The sequence below is a fragment of the Erinaceus europaeus genome, chromosome 17 (genome assembly GCF_950295315.1).
Source record: "Erinaceus europaeus chromosome 17, mEriEur2.1, whole genome shotgun sequence".
Classification (NCBI taxonomy): domain Eukaryota; kingdom Metazoa; phylum Chordata; class Mammalia; order Eulipotyphla; family Erinaceidae; genus Erinaceus; species Erinaceus europaeus.
The window spans coordinates 10,397,115-10,415,543 of record NC_080178.1 but is presented as its reverse complement, the minus strand read 5'-3'; the positions used below and the strand labels follow the sequence as shown (position 1 = coordinate 10,415,543).

General features: G+C 53.2%; 3 protein-coding genes across 3 annotated transcripts in view; 2 read left to right on the top strand and 1 right to left on the bottom strand.

The window, feature by feature from the left end:
• The first annotated feature begins 613 nt into the window (after positions 1 to 613).
• On the top strand, positions 614 to 7,611 carry LOC103116487 (pepsin A). The gene is made up of 9 exons (XM_060176289.1): positions 614 to 669; positions 1,623 to 1,782; positions 2,237 to 2,354; positions 3,363 to 3,481; positions 4,087 to 4,286; positions 5,231 to 5,347; positions 5,651 to 5,795; positions 5,876 to 5,974; positions 7,399 to 7,611. Exons 1-9 carry the CDS (start codon positions 614 to 616, stop codon positions 7,546 to 7,548), a joined length of 1,164 nt encoding a protein of 387 aa, XP_060032272.1. The 3' UTR covers positions 7,549 to 7,611.
• Positions 7,612 to 13,916: 6,305 nt separating this feature from the next.
• On the bottom strand, positions 13,917 to 18,304 carry LOC103116486 (pregnancy-associated glycoprotein-like; the record flags this gene model as incomplete). The annotated part of the gene is made up of 8 exons (XM_060175749.1): positions 13,917 to 14,072; positions 14,792 to 14,890; positions 14,980 to 15,124; positions 15,311 to 15,427; positions 15,800 to 15,999; positions 16,946 to 17,064; positions 17,155 to 17,272; positions 18,146 to 18,304. Coding segments are annotated over 8 exons (1,113 nt in total), but the record flags the coding sequence as incomplete, so codon positions are not given.
• Positions 18,305 to 18,418: 114 nt separating this feature from the next.
• LOC103110492 (pregnancy-associated glycoprotein-like) overlaps positions 18,419 to 18,429 on the top strand; it is a 4,625-nt gene continuing 4,614 nt past the window's right edge. Inside the window, exon 1 of the mRNA XM_060175748.1 lies at positions 18,419 to 18,426. Within this exon, the coding sequence (XP_060031731.1) occupies positions 18,419 to 18,426 (8 nt within the window). The remainder of the gene's footprint in view (positions 18,427 to 18,429) is intronic.

Genomic DNA, 18,429 nt, shown 5'->3' with positions numbered 1-18,429 from the left:
GTTCATGTGTGGCTGTAGAAATCCAAGTCTTGTAACGACAGGTTTATAGTTGAACAAGGCCTGAGGGGCAGTCAGACACCCAGGACCTCCACATTGGGACATTTCTGGGGGACACTCATCTCCAACCATTTCTGGGGGACAGCAAAGACCCAGGAAAAGGCCAATGGCTGTGTTGGAGGGGAGCCCCCTAAGTCCCCGAGCAGTCTGGCCCCAGAGAAATTGGGGCACATTAGCCGACTGTGACGACTATTCTGTGTGGAGCGCTCTTCAGCCAACCCGGTCCAGACGCTCAAACTGGGGGAGAGTGGGGGTGTCACATTGGCATTCTCAATGCTGAGACTTATGTCCCCAAGCTCCTGGCTCTCTGTGGGGCCTGCCCCCAGTCCTGGGAGGTGGGGACAATGGAAAACACCTCAGCTGGAAGCTGCCAGCACTGGTCCAGAGGGGTGGTGATAAGCTTATCAGGAGCCTGTGTGGTTGGGGCTGGGGACACTGGGGCTGCCAGATCCAGGCCAGCAGGCTGCATATAAGGAGCTTCCCTGTTGCTGTGCTCACCTGCCCACCTGCCCTGCTGCCTAGCTGCCTGCTCTGCACACAGGGACCAGGAGGAACTATGAAGTGGCTGCTGCTGCTTAGCTTGGTGGCCCTCTCTGAGTGCCTCATCTACAAGTGAGTCTGGGCACAGGGGAGCCAGCTCCAAGGGACCACTCTGCTCTGGGCTGGACTCTCTGCCTGCAGGCTCTGCTTCCCTTGGGCAGCCCCCACACTGCTCCCTGCTGGCCCCTCTGCTCCTTCCTGCCCTCTCCCTTCTGCCTTGTGGGGACTAGCTTGTAGGCAGCCTGGGGTGCTCCCAAGGTGGGGCCCCGGGTCCAGCCCTGGACACAGCTTCTCCCCTGTGCCTGTGCCGTGCCTGTGCTGTGCCTGTGCTGTGCTGTGCCTGTGCTGTGCTGTGCTGTGCCTGTGCTGTGCCTGTGCTGTGCTGTGCTGTGCCTGTGCTGTGCTGTGCCTGTGCTGTGCCTGTGCTGTGCCTGTGCTGTGCCTGTGCTGTGCTGTGCTGTGCTGTGCCTGTGCTGTGCTGTGCTGTGCCTGTGCTGTGCTGTGCTGTGCCTGTGCCTGTGCTGTGCTGTGCTGTACTGTGCCTGTGCTGTGCTGTGCCTGTGCTGTGCCTGTGCTGTGCTGTGCCTGTGCTGTGCTGTGCTGTGCTGTGCCTGTGCTGTGCTGTGCCTGTGCTGTGCTGTGCTGTGCTGTGCTGTGCCTGTGCTGTGCTGTGCTGTGCTGTGCCTGTGCCTGTGCTGTGCTGTGCCTGTGCCTTTGCTGTGCTGTGCTGTGCTGTGCTGTGCTGTGCCTGTGCCTGTGCTGTGCCTGTGCTGTGCTGTGCCTGTGCTGTGCCTGTGCTGTGCCTTTGCTGTGCTGTGCTGTGCCTGTGCTGTGCTGTGCTGTGCCTATGCTGTGCTGTGCTGTGCCTGTGCTGTGCTGTGCTGTGCCTGTGCCTGCCCAGCCCGGGAGCTGCTCCCTGCTGCCTGCCCTGCCTCCCCACACCAGCTCCCTCTGCTCCCAGGGACAGACCCCTGGGAGCACCATTCTCCCTGAGTCCTCCTGCTCCTCCTCACCCCTGCCCCCAGGGTCCCCCTGGTAAGGAAGAAGTCCCTGAGGCAGAACCTGAAGGAGCATGGCCTACTGGAGGACTTCCTGAAGACACACAGACTGAACCCGGCCTGCAAGTACTTCCCCGAACTGGCAGACAGCACGCTGGCCACCCAGCCACTGGTCAACTACATGGATGTGAGTGGGGGCTGTGGGGACAGTGGGGGCCTCCAGGTGGTGACACTGGGGACTCATCCAGAGCTCAGAAGCCAGCATGTCAGGAATACTCATGGGCAGAAGTAGCCATGTGTTCATCCATGCATCCATTACCTGCTCCTATAACCAGAGCAGCTGGGCCCCGGCCAGGCCCCTGCTGGGTCTGGGGACTTGCTTCTGAAGCAACAGGCAGTGCCCATCCTCTGAGCTCACACCTAGAGCAGAGAGACTCTCAGGTTCTCAGCCTCCTGAGAACAGAAGGAACAGCACAGGCACCCCTGAGAGGTCACTCAGCACCCAGGGGGAGAGAGGCAGGTCTGGGAGGTGCAGGACCGGCAGGGCTGGACTGCAGGCAGGAGCACACAGCCCCTGCTGGGGAGCCCAGGAGGAAAGACCCCTGAGCCCCACGTCCCCCTTGCTCCCCATCTCCCCACAGCTGGAGTACTTTGGCACCATCGGCATCGGGACCCCTGCTCAGGAGTTCACCGTCATCTTTGACACCGGCTCCTCCAACCTGTGGGTGCCCTCTGTCTACTGCTCCAGCCCTGCCTGCTGTGAGTGCCACCTGGGGTCCCCACATGCCTCAGCCAAGCCTTGGACACTCAGTGGGGACATAGGCTTATGGCTAGCCCTTGGGTTCCCTGGAGATGGTGCTGTGGCGCTGTGGTGGGAAAGGCCCTCTTCAGAAAGCAAAGCAGGGCAGGGGGCAGGGAGCAGCCTGAGGACAATCTTAGGGGCCCCAGTACAGCAGCCTGACCTGAGAGAGGACCCTGAGCTGGTGAGGGCTGAGTGACCAGCAGGCCTCAGCAGACCCTGGTTTCCTGAGGAGAGAGGGCTTGTCCGGTAAGCCGGGACAGCACCTCCAGATCCTTCCTCTTCCAACTCTTATTTTGCCTCCAGGATTATTGCTGGGGCTCCGTGCCTGCACCATGAATCCACTGCTCCTGGAGCCATTTTTTTCCCTTTAGTTATCCTGGTTGTTTTTTTATCATTGTGGTTATTATTATCGTTGCTATTGATGTCATTGTTGTTAGACAGGACAGAGAGAAATAGAGAGAGGAGGGGAAGACAGAGAGGGGGAGAGAAAGATAGGCACCTGCAGACCCGCTTCACTGCCTGTGAAGTGACTCCCCTGCAGGTGGGGAGCCGGGGGCTCGAAATGGGATCCTTACGCTGGTCCTTGCGCTTTGCACCACATGTGCTTAACCTGCAACGATACCACCTGATACTCCCCTCTTCCAGCTTTTAACCCAACACACTTCAGAGCAGGTGGACAGAATGCCCCTTTGGAAGCAGCAGTCACATATCAAACAGAAGCTGAGACTCTGTAGCTGGGACATGAGCTCCCTGTGGTGTTAGTGACAGGGTGATGCGATGACAGCTGAGGAGGGTCTGTGTCCACGTTTCAGGTGATCCAAGAGTTGGGGTGAAAGTCGGGGAGCCTGGAATTCAAGTCCAGGGAGCCTCCATATTCTCTTTAGTCCCAGCCCCCCACCCCAGGAGCCTCCCCAGCCCATGAGCCAGCTTCTCTGGGGCTGATGTGTCCCTCCTTGTCCCCACAGCCAACCACCACCGCTTCAACCCCCAGCAGTCCTCCACCTTCCAGGCCACCAGCCAGGAGCTGTCTGTCGCCTATGGCACCGGGAGCATGACCGGCATCCTGGGCTATGACACCGTGCAGGTATGACTCCCCCTACCCCACCTGGGGGCCCTGCTGTGACCCCTGTATCCAGGAAGTGACTCCTACAAGCACGTGGGGCTTAGGGAAACTCTGCAACTTCGGGGGAGGGGTAGAGGAGGAAAAATGGCAGATTCATCCTGGGAGGCCCTAGAAGGGGCAATAGTGGGTCATGGGGAAGCTGGGGTGCCTGGAGCTTCAGCCACTTCAGCCCCTCATGTTGGGGCCAGGTAGGGGTGAAGGGAGAGGGCAGAGAGGCTGCCTTTTCCTTTAGACCCCCCTCTACCTGTACGCTGAGTAGCAAAAGCCTCCATGTCCCCCATGCCACCCCACCCAGAAGGTGGAAGATCACAGGCAGAGTCCCTGGGCATCTTCACACCCTCATCCAAACCCAAACACAGCGACCTGCTCTGAGACAAGCCTCCCAGCCTGTCTCCCCCTGGATGCTGCAGAGAAATGAAAAACCTCCAGGTCCCAGCTGCAGGCTCCCCCAGCCCCATACAGCCTAAGCCGCAAAGTCAAGTCCCCCATGAGCTGGGAGGGGGAACAGACTCTAGGTGGGGGACCCTCAGGGCTGAGCTAGGACTGATGGGGCTGCTGGTGCCCAGGTGGCCGGCATCGCTGACACCAACCAGATCTTCGGGCTGAGCGAGACAGAGCCCGGCTCCTTCCTCTACTACGCCCCCTTCGACGGCATCCTGGGCCTGGCCTACCCCAACATCGCCGCTTCTGGGGCCACCCCTGTCTTTGACAACATGTGGAACCAGGGCCTGGTGTCTCAGGACCTATTCTCCGTCTACCTGAGCGGGTGAGCCTGGCATTCAAGCAAACACATCAGGGCAGGTGGGGTGAGAGGTCCTGGCAGGCAGGTGGGGCGTGGATGGTCAAGGTTGAGGTGTGGAGAGGGGTCGGTCTCTGGGGGAAATGGTGCCAGATTCAGCTCTGGGGTCCAGGTTGGCTAAAGAGCCCTCAACAGAGAATGCTGTCACAGCAGGCTAAGGAGCCTGGAATTTCTGGGGGCCAGAGTGCTGGGGTTCTCCCAGGGCTGGTCTGCTTACTGCCCAGGGCTCTTGATAGGGCTTCACTGTCGATTCATGGCTGGGAGGTTGGGAATGAGTGTCCCCCAGAAATGTCCAGATATGCAGGTGCTAGGTGTCTAACTGCCCCTCAGGCCTCGTTGATCTGTAGATCTGATGCTACAAGACTCAGATTCTGTGGCCACACGTGTGCTTAATACCTAGAGACACACGACTTTTTTTTATTTAAATATATTTCATTTGTTTATTTTTTAAAAAAATTTAATGTTTATTTATTTTCCTTTTTGTTGTCCTTGTTTTTTATTGTTGTTGTAGTTACTGTTGTTGTTATTGATGTTGTAGTGGTTAGATAGAGAGAAATGGAGAGAGGAGGGGAAGACAGAGAGGGGGAGAAAAAGATAGACACCTGCAGACCTGTGCTTCACTACCTGTGAAATGACTGCCTTACAGGTGGGAACCAGGGGCTCGAACCCACATCTTTATGTGGGTACTTGCGCTTCTTGCCATGTGTCCTTAACCCGCTGCGCTACCACCTGACTTCCTATTTGTTTATTTTAAAGAGTGAGAGATACAGAAAGAAAGATGTAAGACAGAAAGAGGGGAGCACTGCTCAAATCAGGCATATGGTGGTGCTGAGACTGAATCTGAGACCTCTGAACCTCAGGCATATGTTGTGATGAATGAATGACTGAGTGTCCTGTCTCCCTCCCTCCAGCAATGACCAGAGTGGCAGCGTGGTGATGTTTGGGGGCATCGACTCCTCCTACTTCACCGGGAGCCTGAACTGGGTGCCCGTCACTGCCCAGGGCTACTGGCAGATCACCGTGGACAGGTGAGGGGGCAGCTGCAGGCAGGAGCCACCCTCCCCATTTCTCCAGACTCGCAGCCCCTGGGAGCTGCCCAGACACTGCTGGGCTGGCCATCTCAGGGGACATTCCTGGGGGACCAGGTGGGCACCAGCCAAGCCCAGGAGACACTATAAAAAGGAGGGCATGATGGGGCCCCCAGACACTCTGCCAATTAGCGGAATGCAGTTCCTCTGGCCACTGTCCTTCTTGCCCCTGGCTAATGTTCCTGGCCCTCTGGGGACAGATCCCTGGTCCCCAGAGCCTGACTGTACCTCCCCCGCCCCCAGCATCACCATGAATGGGCAGCCCATCGCCTGCAGCAGTGGCTGCCAGGCCATCGTGGACACTGGCACCTCCCTGCTGTCCGGCCCCACCAACGCCATCGCCAACATCCAGAGTGCCATTGGAGCCAGCCAGGACACCTATGGCCAGGTCAGCAGGCACAGAGCACCCCGAGGGGCGGGGCACAGGAGTACCCCACCCGGGCTGAGTCCTGCGCCCCCTCCCTGCAGATGGTGGTGAGCTGCTCGGCCCTCAGCAGCCTGCCTGACATCGTCTTCACCATCAATGGCATCCAGTACCCTCTGCCCCCCAGCGCCTACATCCTGCAGGTGAGGGGGGCACTGCCCTGGGCAGCGGGAGCCACCCCTCTCCCATGAGGGGCAGCTCTCTCTGCACAGCCCCTGGACACAGAGCTGTGAGAATCAGTGTGGGAATGGAGGTTGGTCTCATGGTGGATGTGAGGTGGGGGTGCTTGGCTTGAGGAGAACTCCCGCTGGGTGTGAGAGGTCAGGCCTGGCTCTTGTCCTGAGTCTGATAATCAGCCACTCCCAACCTCTCTAAGCCTCAGTTCCCCCTTCTGAAATCTGGAGCCTGTGTTTCTCCAGCCAGAGCTGGTCAGTGTCAGCTGAGATCAGCACTTCAGCTCTGAAAGGCAGGAGGGGAGACAGCACAGGATTCTGGAAAGACTCCTGCCTGAGGCTCTGATGTCCCAGGTTCAATCCCAGCATCCTAGCCAGAGCTGAACTGTGCTCTGGGCTCCCTCTTTCTCTTATAAAAATAAAATAAACATTTGATAAGAGCCAAGTAGTGGTTCACCCATAGAACACACTCATCTCTATATGCCCAGGTTCAAGCCCCCAGTCCCCACCTGCAAGGGGGAAGCTTCCTGAGTGTGAAGCAGTAGTGCAGGTCTCTCTGTCTCTCTCCCTGTCCTTCTCCTTAGAAAATAAAAAAGAACTGAAAAGAAGAGAAATAGGAATCAGGACCCTTAGTACCTGGAGACACATGGCCTCTATTTACTTAGACATATTTTATTTGTTTCTTTATTTTTAAAAAAGAAAATCAAGTCTTTCTTAAGATTTTATTTATTTATGAGAAAGTTAGGAGGAGAGAGAAAGAACCAGACGTCACTCTGGCACATGTGACTCAGGATCTTATACTTGAGAGTCCAAAGCTTTAACACTGTGCCACCTCCTGGACCACTTTATTTGTTTATTTTAAAGAGTGAGAGATACAGAAAGATGCAGGAAAGAAAGAGCAGAGCACTGCTCAGCTCTGCTTTATGGTAGTATTGGGGTTTGGGACATCGGGGCTACCGACTTGCCAGTCCCTGTTCAGGCGCCGTTTGCCTGGCTGGCTTCATGGGCAGTAGAGAGATGACCAGCGGCTCATGGCTGAGTGGTACACAGTTCAGTATTTATTCCTGTGGAACGCAGTGCAATCTAAGCTATCTCTAATCACAGTCCTGTCCTTATATATCCTGAGGTGGAACTGTCAAGTCGGAAGAGGATGTATGTAGGATAGGGGGCGGGGAGAAGGAAATAGCCTGCAAACAAGTGAGGATGAAACCAATCCCCTGGAGGCAGGGCGGTGCTTAGCTAACAGGGCGGTGCTTAGCTAAGCAGGCTTACAGACAGAGGCTTTAAGCAGGGGGGAACTGGCTTACTGCCCAACACAGACTAAGCCAAGTACCATCTGCTGAATCCATGTCCCAGTCCCCTATCAACCCCTACTGCCCCGTTTCTGCTCCTAGACCCAGCAGGGCTGCTCCAGCGGCTTCCAGGGCATGAACCTGCCCACCCAGTCTGGGGAGCTCTGGATCCTGGGTGACGTCTTCATCCGCCAGTACTTTGCTGTCTTCGACAGGGCCAACAACCAGGTGGGCCTGGCCCCTGTGGCCTAAGCCCCCACCTGCCACCTTGCCCATGCCCTCCCAGCTTGCCTGGGTCCCCCTCTGTCACCGTGACTCTCCTGCCCCTGGGTGGGGTGGTGGAGCCCCCAGCCTGTCAGCCCAGTGATGGAATAAACACAGTGTCTGTGGAAGAAGCCTGGCATCTGAGTGTTTTCTCTCTGTGGCCATTTCTCCCTCATTGCCTGGGGTTTATCTGGGTGAATGTATTTCAAAGACAGCCTTGACCAGCAGCACCTTAGTTTTTGTCCTGCTGATTGGTGCCTTGAGGGTCCTCTTGTAGTTCGCTTTTGCATTTCTGGATAAAGAATAGCTTTGAATTATGGTCTGTTATTTCTTAGAAGGGGACTGATGAAGTTTTTCCTCCTTAAAAAATAATTGAGGTTGGGGGGGGTCATGCAGTAGCTCAGCAGGATAAGCGCACATGTGACACAAAGCGCAAGGTCTGGCATAAGGATCCCAGTTCTAATCCCGGCTCCCCACCTGCAGGGGCGTCGCTTCACAGGCGGTGAATCAGGTCTGCAGGTGTCTATCTTTCTCTCCACCTCTCTGTCTTCCCCTCCTCTCTCTGTTTCTCTCTGTCCTAACAACGACAACATCATCATCAACAACAATAATAGCTACAACCACAATAAAACAACAAGGGCAACAATAGTGGGAAAATTAAAAAAATAAATAACTAGGGCTGTGGTCTCAGAGGTGGTGCAGTGGATAAAGCAGTGGATTTTCAAGCATGAAGTCCTGAGTTCAGTCACCGGCATCACGTGTTCCACAGTGATGTTTGGTTCTTTCCTCCTGTCTTTCTCATGAATAAATAAATGAAAAACTACTTTAAAAAAAGTAACTAGGATATTCCATGTTCATGGGTTGGAAGAATTAACATCATCAAAATGAATATATTACCCAGAGCCATCTACAAATTTAATGCTATCCCCATCAAGATCCCAAGCACATTTTTTAGGAGAATAGAAAAAATGCTACAAATGTTTATCTGGAACCAGAAAAGACCTAGAATTGCCAAAACAATCTTGAGAAAAAAGAATAGAACCGGAGGCATCACACTCCCAGATCTCAAACTGTATTATAGGGCCATTGTCATCAAAACTGCTTGGTACTGGAACATGAACAGACATACTGACCAGTGGAATAGAACTGAGAGCCCGGAAATGAGGCCCCACACCTATGGACATTTAATCTTTGACAAACGGGCCCAGACTATTACATGGGGAAAGCAGAGTCTCTTCAACAAATGGTGTTGGAAACAATGGGTTGAAACATGCAGAAGAATGAAACTGAATCACTGTATCTCACCAAATACAAAAGTAAATTCCAAGTGGATCAAGGACTTGGATGTTAGACCAGAAACTATCAGATACTTAGAGGAAAATATTGGCAGAACTTTTTTCCGCATAAATTTTAAAGACATTTTCAATGAAAAGAATCCAATTACAAGGAAGACTAAGGCAAGTATAAACCTATGGGACTACATCAAATTAAAAAGCTTCTTCACAGCAAAAGAAACCACTACCCAAATCAAGAGACCCCTCACAGAATGGGCGAAGATCTTTACATGCCATACATCAGATAAGAGTTTAATAACCAACATATATAAAGAGCTTGCCAGACTCAACAACAAGACAACAAATAACCCCATCCAAAAATGGGGGGAGGACTTGGACAGAATATTCACCACAGAAGAGATCCAAAAGGCCGAGAAACACATGAAAAAATGCTCCAAGTCTCTGATTGTCAGAGAAATGCAAATCAAGACAACAATGAGATATCACTTCACTCCTGTGAGAATGTCACACATCAGAAAAGGTAACAGCAGCAAATGCTGGAGAGGGTGTGGGATCAAAGGAACCCTCCTGCACTGCTGGTGGGAATGTCAATTGGTCCAACCTCTGTGGAGAACAGTCTGGAGAACTCTCAGAAGGCTAGAAATGGACCTACCCTATGACCCTGCAATTCCCCTCCTGGGGATATATCCTAAGGAACCCAACACATCCATCCAAAAAGATCTGTGTACACATATGTTCTTGGCAGCACAATTTGTAATAGCCAAAACCTGGAAGCAACCCAGGTGTCCAACAACAGATGAGTGGCTGAGCAAGTTGTGGTATATATGCACAGTGGAATACTACTCAGCTGTAAAAAATGGTGACTTCACCGTTTTCAGCCGATCTTGGATGGACCTTGAAAAAATCATGTTGAGTGAAATAAGTCAGAAACAGAAGGATGAATATAGGATGATCTCACTCTCAGGCCAAAGTTGAAAAACAAGATTAGAAAAGAAAACACAAGTCGAACCTGAAATGGAATTGGAGTATTACACCAAAGTAAAAGACTCTGGGGTGGGTGGGTGGGTGGTGGGGAGAATACAGGTCCATGAAAGATGATGAATGACATAGTGGGGGTTGTATTGTTAAATGGGAATCTGGGGAATGTTATGCATGTACAAACTATTGTACTTACTGTTGAATGTAAAACATTAATTCCCCCCCCCAAAAAAAATAACTAGGGTGCCAGGCGGTGGTGCACTAGGTTAAAGGAACATAGTATGAAGCGCCAGTATCCAGGTTTGAGCCCTGGCTCCCCACCAGTGGGATGGGAGGGAGTGAGGGAGGGGGATGCTTCACAAGTGGCATCGGTCACCCTCCCTCTCTCCCTGCCCCTCCTTTCTTAATTTTCTCTGACCCATCCAATAAAATGGAGAAAAAATGGCCACCAGAAACAATGGATTCTCTGAGCCTGAGCCCCGGCCCCAGTGATAAACCTGAAGGCAAAGCAAAACAAGCAAAGAAAACGAGAGGCCTAGAGGAACAACACAAACAAAAGTCTGAATACTGAATAAGTGCATTGGCTACTGGTGGGGAGATAGCATAACGGTTATGCAAAAAGACTCTCCAGCCAAAGGTTCCAAAGTTCCCAGTTCAATCCCCACTGCCACCAGAGCCAGAGTTGAGCAGTGCTCTGATACAGCAATAACCACAGCACTGATAACAGTAATAATGGCAGGCTGTCTTTTATTGAAGTTTGCCAGAGTTTACATTAATAATTACATTTGGGGGAGTCGGGCGGTAGAGCACCTGGTGCAAAGTGCAGGGTCCGGCATGAGGATCCTGGTTCGAGCCACGGCTTCCCACCTGCACGGGAGTCGCTTCACAGGCAGTGAAGCAGGTCTGCAGGTGTCTGTCTTTCTCCCCCACTCTGTCTTCCCCTCCATTCTCCATTTCACTTGTCCTATCTAACTATGAAGACAGAGTGACTTGTTAACCAAACTGAATGCAAGCTTGACTGTGTGTAGGTGACAGCTGCATCTGAAAAAATGCTGTGACTTTGGACATTGTGACCCAAAACTCACAGCAAAGTGCCAGAAAAATTATTGATGAAATGTGGCCCAAACTCTCATGGGTCACCTTAGCAACACAAAGACGTTTGCCACATAAAGAGTTCCAGCCAGAACACCAGGTGGAGTGTTGTAATACCTACTCTGACCACTAAGTGTCAGCCACCCATCATAATTGCTGTTTCTGCAAGGAACCACTTCCTCCTGGCTCTCTCCCTGCTGGGAGCCTTTTTATACTCAGTAAGGCTTGGCACCCCCCCGCCTGAAAACCCATCACTTCTTCTTCTAGCATTTGCCCTTCTTCCGTAGCCAGTCAACAGCGTCAGGTTGAGCCTGATGTCAAGTTTCGAGACCTCCTTTGAATCTGGAGAGGTGGCAGTCGTTGACTATGTGGGTCATTGTCTGTAGCCGCAGGGGCAGTTCAGGTTGTCTCTGGCTCCTCAGCGATGGAACATAGTGGCCCACCGGCCATGGCCTGTTCGATAGCGATTGAGGAGGTCCCAATCATAACGTGCTAGGTCAAAGCCGGGTTGACGCTTGCAGGGGTCTGTGATGAGGTGTTTGTTCTTTACCTCAGCTGACTGCCAACTCTGTTTCCAAGAGACTGGAACAGAGAAGTTCAGTGTAGGCATAGGGGAGCAGATTGGGTGATGAGACGTCAAGCGTCGGACAGGGTGGGCGAAGATATCGGCGTATATTGGCAGGTCCGGTCGAGCGTAGACGTGGGAAATGAACTTAGATGATGCCGCATCCCGACGAATATCTGGCGGGGCGATGTTGCTAAGAACTGGCAGCCATGGAACCGGGGTGGAATGGATGGTTCCAGAAATTATCCTCATGGAGGAATATAATTTGGAATCGACCAAGTGGACATGGGGGCTACGGAACCCATCACTGAAAAGACTAAGCAAAGCAGCAGAGGAAGGGGGGGGAGGGGAGAAGAAGAGGCGGAGGAGTTTAAGGAGGAGAATGAGGAGGAAGAGGTGGAGGCACAGGAGGAGGAGGAGGGGGAGGAGGAGGGGGAGGAGGAGGGGGAGGAGGAGGGGAGGGGGAGGGGGAGGGGGGAGAGGGAGAAGGAGGAAGAGGAAGAGCTGCCCAGAGTGCTGCCTCCTGTGGCTCTCTCTACTTGGGCTGCAGGCTTCCTGTAGATTAAGCAGTTTAACCCTCACTAGAGTCTTAGGGGCAGGGCCTATTCTTCCCTGCTGTTTGCTCAGCAACACATATTTTACACCCTTCTAATTCAGTTGTGTTGTTTTGGACACACTCAGGACCTCGAGCTTGCCCAACATAACTGAGTAGCCTCTCCTGATGCAATTTCATTTATTTAAAGGGAGAGAGAGACTGAGACTATAACTCCAACACTTTCTCCAGTACAATGGGAGCCAGGCCCAAACCTGGGTTTCACGTGTGACAAAACAGCACATGTCCCAGTGAGTTATTTTGCCAGCTCTTCTGACCCAACTTATTTATTTATTTAACTTGACTTACTATTATTATTATTTTATAAAGTTTATGTATTTATTTATTTTCCCTTTTGTTGCCCTTATTGATTCTTATTGTTGTTGTAGTTGCTGTCGTTGGATAGGACAGAGAAATGGAGAGAGGAGGGGAGACAGAGGGGGAGAGAAAGATAGACACCTGCAGACCTGCTTCACCGCTTGTGAAATGCCTCCCCTGCAGGTGGGAAGCCAGGGGCTCACACCAGGATCCTTAACGAAGAACACTGCTCAACACTCATAAAGTGGGGACTAAACTTGGGAATCAGAGCCTCAGGCATGGAAGTTGTTTGCATTGCTGATACATTGTCGCCCCAAACCCACACAATTTTTTTGATCTCTGTATGGACTATATATGGTTACATAGATATATTCACTCCTCGCAATACAGATGTTTGAGGAGAGAGGGAGAAAGGAGGTGCAGAGGGCGAGACAAGAGAGACAGCAGTGCTTCACTTTCCATGACGTTCCCCTGGAGTCCCACGTGGTGCCGATGGAACCCAGGGCTGCACATGTGGGAAAGGCACGGTCTCTACCCACTAAGCCACCTGGCATCAAACCCTCACCCCATTTCAGCCTTTCCCACCTCACAGCTTCTCCCATGTCAGGTGTAGCAGCCAGAGGGTCTTCCTGGGCTCACCTTGTCATCCTGATTCCCTTCTTGAACCTTTACTACACCCCCTTGCACCCCACCCCTGTCCATGTGAGCAGCCACCAGGTCTCACTCCCACCCCCAGCCCTGTCCACCCTCCCAACTAGCAGTGACCATTGGAAAGAAGTAGAGGCCGGTGGTAACACAGTGGGTTAAGCACACATGGCACAAAGTGCAAGGACTGGCGTGAGGATCTGGGTTCGAGCCCCTAGCTCTCCACCTACAGGGGAGTCACTTCCCAAGTGGTGAAGCAGGTCTGCAGGTGTCTATCTTTCTCTCCCTCTCTCTGTCTTCCCGTCATCTCTCCATTTCTCTCTGTTCTGTGCAAAAACAATGACAGTAATAACAACAACAACAACAATCACAGGGGTAACAAATGGAAGAAACAGCCGTCAGGAGCAGTGGGTTCATAGTGCAGGCACTGAGTCCCAGCGATAACCCTGGAGGGAGAGGGGGAAAAAAAAGAGAAGCAAACAGCATGTTTCATGATGAAATCTATTTACTTTTAATAGCAGCACTTAGCCTGAGAATCAACTGCTGAGCCAAGGGCCCGGCGTGCACAGCACCACTATCACTGACGGCATCTTGGGTCTGAGATCCTGAAATCAAGATTTGGAGGACTTGCTGGTATTGCTGCTGAATCGTCATAGCAGGTGACTCCCCTGCGAGGCTCGTCCAGCTGCCAGTCTGTCCTTGTGCTCTGAGTCCTGGAGTTTGGCGACCGCACAGGAATCACGTGGAGGAATCAGTCTCGCATTGCTCATGGGGCCTCCTGCAGCATTGACCAGAGTCAGGCAGGGCCCCTGGCAGGGGCCAGAAATGTCCCTGATGTGTGTATGTGTCCGCGATGAGAGGCCTGGTCCGTTTAGACTGCCGTTGCCAGGCCGACTCTGTTGTTCCCCCGGTCAAAGACAGAGAAGTAGAGGCGCAGGAAGACATCTCCCAGGTTCCAGGGCTCCTTTTGGTACCAGGCCAGCTCCATCCAGTCAAGGTTGCTGATGCAGGAGTTCCATCTGTTGCCCTGCAAGAGACACACCTGGGTCAGCTCAGGCCACCTCAAACCCTCCTGCACCTGGGGCCACCCCCCCACCTCTTGGGCAGCCTTTTCCACACCAGGCTGCTGCCCGTCCCCAGCCTTGTGTTTCCATGGGGTGGTCTCCCGGAGTCTGCAGTCCTCTCACACTGCACTCCCCCCCTTGGCACAGCTTCCTGGGGGCATCATCTACAAGGGACCTGGGCATACTGGCCACCACCCAGCCAGCCTCCTGCTGTGTTCTGCAGACTGGGGACTTGGAAACTGTCTCACTCTGTCTCCCACCAAAACCACTCACAGGCTCAGGGCAGCACCCCCATTCCCAGAGGGGAAACTGGGGTGCAGCAAAAGAAGACACCGCCTAGGGTGAGGTGATGGTTTGTTCCAGCCAGGATGCTTGAGAGGTGGGATTCGACTAATCATGGCAGGCCTGCCACCTACCCTGTCACCCTTCTTTCCCCACACCCCAGCATTAGTCAGCTCTGGCTCATGGTGTGCAGGGGATTGAACCTGCGACCTCTGAGCCTCAGGCATGAGAATCTTTTTGCATGACCCTCATGCCGTCTGCCCGGCCCACTTCTATTTCAGGGATGGCTATAGAATAGTAGTAGTAGTAGTAGTAGTAGTTTGTGTCCTGCAATAACACGATCGCACCACCAGGGGCGCCCTCCACCCAACCGCTGTCAGGGTCCCTGGAGCCCCCGCACCGGACGCAGGTAGGCGCTGGCCGGCACTGAGTAATTGACACGGTTGATGGTGAAGACCAGGTCGGGCATAATGTTCTTGTTGTCACAGGGGATGGTGACCTGCCACAGACAAAGACGAAAGGACAGAGTTAGGGGGTGTCCTTGTGGGTGTGGAACCCCTTACCCCCTCCCCACAGGGTGACCCTCACCCTGTGGGCGGAGATCTGCTGGGCCTGGAGGATGCTGTGGATGTTCCGGATGTCTCTCTGTGGGCCAAACAGCAGGGATGTGCCGGTGTCCAGCATGGCCTGGCAGCCACCGTGACAGGCCACTACCTTCCCGTTCATGGAGACGCTGCCAGGGATGGAGGGAAGCCTGGGTGAGGCAGACTCCTGGCGCCCCTCCCTGACCAGAACGCCCTTCTCCAGGCCACCCCTCTCCCTTCCTTGTATCCTGATGCAACTCGCTCAGATCAGGATGCTGGTCAGTGCTGTTGTGTTTAAACTGGGGACACCCAGGGTGACACGCATGGGGACTCACCTGTCCATGGAGATCTGCCAGAACTGGCGCCTGGTCACGGGGATCCAGTGCAGTTCCCCGGTGTAGTAGGAGTGGTCCACCCCGCCGAACATCACAGTGCTGCCCTCCTTCATTCCTCTGGGGGTGGGGAGAAAGTGGGCACAGAGTTAGGGGCAAAGTGTGTGTGTGGACTTGTACCAAGCTCAGGAGCACACCCAAGCCTGAGGACTACTCCTCAAACCCTCAGGTTATTTGCATTTATCAGAGTGAAAGGGGATGGAAACTGAGGCACAAGATGAAGGGAGGCCTTGGGGATCTGCCCAGGACTGAGTCAGATGCATATAACTGCACATGGCAATATTTCAATAAAGTTTCATTTGCAACAAGCAGGTGATGGGCCAGATCTTTCTCCCTACCATCATAATTGAATGAGCTCTGGATGGAGTGGGTTTCAGGAAACTTCTGGATCAGGGAGTCTATGCAGTCTCTCTGAGAGCAGCCCGGACTCACCTGCTCAGATAGAAAGCAAAGACATTTTCTGAGATGAGGTCTTGCTGCCACAAGGTGTCAAAGAAGGGAGTCGTCCCTTCAGTGGCAAGGCTAGGGTATGCCAGGCCCAGGATGCCATCGAAGGGTGCACGGTTAAACTCTGTGCCTGGCTCCAGCGTGCTCAGACCAAATGCCTGGCTCATGGCGACGAGATTCCCGATCTGTGGAGAAAGGGGTGGGGCCCCCACTTAAGGGTTTGGGAAGAGAGTGGGGCTGGAAGTGGCAGAGCCAAGAGGCAGAGCCTGGCTGTGCCCTGGTTGTGCCTTGGCTGAGCACTGATGGGAATTCAGCCCTGTACCTCCATCCCAACACCTGCTCACACATGTGATGTGACCCTTCTCCCAAATTGTTCTGTGTGGGACCGAAACTCAGAGGAGGTCAGAGGGCTTCACCTACTGGACAAAATGAGTACAGCAGGAGAGCCTTGTCTTCAGTATGGTAAGACCATAGACTGAACAGTTACCATGCACAAAGACCAGGGTTCAAGCCCCCAGTCCCCACCTGCAGGGATGAGGGGGGTGATGCTTCGCAGGCAGTGAAGCAGAGCTACAGGTGTCTCTCTTTCTCTTTCCCTCTCCACCTCCCTTTCTCCTCTCAATTTCTTTATTCTATTGAATAAAAGAAAGGGGTAAGAAAAAAAAAAGGCTACCAGGATATAACCCTAGTTGCAGAGAGAGAGAGATTAAAAGGCTGAGGGTGGCTCTCAGTGGGTGAGTGAGCATCTGCACTGCCCGAGGCCCTGGGTTTCATCCCCAGCAGCACATGGACAAGCAATGCAATGTTCCTTCCCTCAAAAATAAATCTTATTTTGTGAAGGTGTGATTGAAGTGCCTGGCACATCTTGAAAATCAAAAAGTGGTTTGTCTTGTTCTGCCTGCAGCAAACTCAGCCTGTGAACCTGCCAGGGGGAGGGGGACTGCAGCTTATGTGCGCCCCACCCACGCCCCTAGGGCCCCCTCATCACCACCTGTCTGTCATTCTGGGGTTGGAGTGCCAGCAGGGACATTGTCTCCCCAGAGACCCATCCACATGGAGGGACAGGTGTTCAGCTGCTATGAGGCTGAGCTTCCCCCCTCCCTGTGCCCAGATTCGTCTCGCTGCTGGTACCTGCACATTGTCATAGCCCACGATGCCAGACATCCTGCCCGTGCTATAGACCAATTTCATGGTGCGGCTGGAGTTCAGGAAGCTGGAGGAGAGTCTGGGGTTGAACCTGCGGTGGTTGACTGCAGAGACAGGGTGGGAGGGAAGAGGGGGTGTGAGTGCGGGACTTTTCCTTAGGCTGGGAAGGTTTTGCCGCCAGGGGGCGCACTCACCGCAGGCAGGGCTCGGGCAGTAGATGGAGGGCACCCAGAGATCTGTGGAGCCTGTGTCAAAGGCCACCGAGAAGTTCTGAGGGGGCGTGCCTATGCCGATGGTGCCGACGTAGATCATCTGCAGGGAGTTGCCGTGCGGGGAGAGGGGCTGTCAGAGCAGGCCTCTGCACCCCCAGTTCCTCTGCCCCACCTCACTGTCCTGGGTGCTGGCCAAGGCCTTCCTTTAATGAGCCAGCCACCACCACACCCACCCCACCCTCCTGCTGCTCTCTAAACTCTTCCCATACTCTTCAAGGCCCAGCTGAAAGGCTGCTTCCTCCAGGCAGCCCTCCTAGCTCTTGCCACTTCCTCTAGACTCAAAGACCGCCATGTTAACACCAAGGACTTGGCCTTTGCCTTTGACACCTACTTGTTCTTTGGTGGACTCAAAGCTAGTCTTTCTTTTCCTTCTTTCTTTCTTTCTTTCTTTCTTTCTTTCTTTCTTCCTTTCCTCCTTCCTGTGTTTCTTTCTTTTTAACATTTAACATTTTAAATTTTTAATTAAAATCGCTTTTATTATTTTCTAATTTTTATTTATTTGATAGAGACAGAGAAATTAAGAAAGGACGGGGAAGTAGAGCGGGAACAACACAGAGAGACACCTGCAGCCCTGCTTCACCACCCTTGAATCTTTCCCCCTGCAGGTGGTGACCGGGGGTTTGAATCCAGGACCATACACTGTAGTGTGTGTGCTGAACCAGGTGTGCCACCACTCGGCCTCTCAAAGCGTCTTTCTTATGTGTAACAAGATCACTGTTATCAAGCCAGCACCAAAGCGTTCTTCAGTGTGATGGTGGCTGGGCTCGAACCTGGGTCGATCACTTGGCAAAGGAGCCCACTAAGTGAGCTATTTCACAGGCCCCTTGTTGTGTTGGACCTGCTGATAATGGTCACAACCACAGGGGGGCGATGCAGAGACCCTCCCCGCACCCATCCCGGTTCCCACACTTACATTTAAGCAGTTCCTCAGGGGAAAGGAAAGCCTTTGTGCATTGTTCTCCTCATTGCTGTAGAAAATTCTTGCTGCCTCTGTCGGGGGGTTCTCGTTCATGAACTCTCTCTGAAGGTCTCTCAACAGGGGATTCTCTCGCATGGACCTGACCCTCCTCAGAGGGATTCTAGACAGCGTGGGGACAGAGGACAAAAGAAAGAGAGAGAGACAGACAGACAGAGGTCAGGTGCTGTGTGCCACACCTCAGTCGGCCTACCTGGGTGAGCTGGAGTGATGGGCTTGTA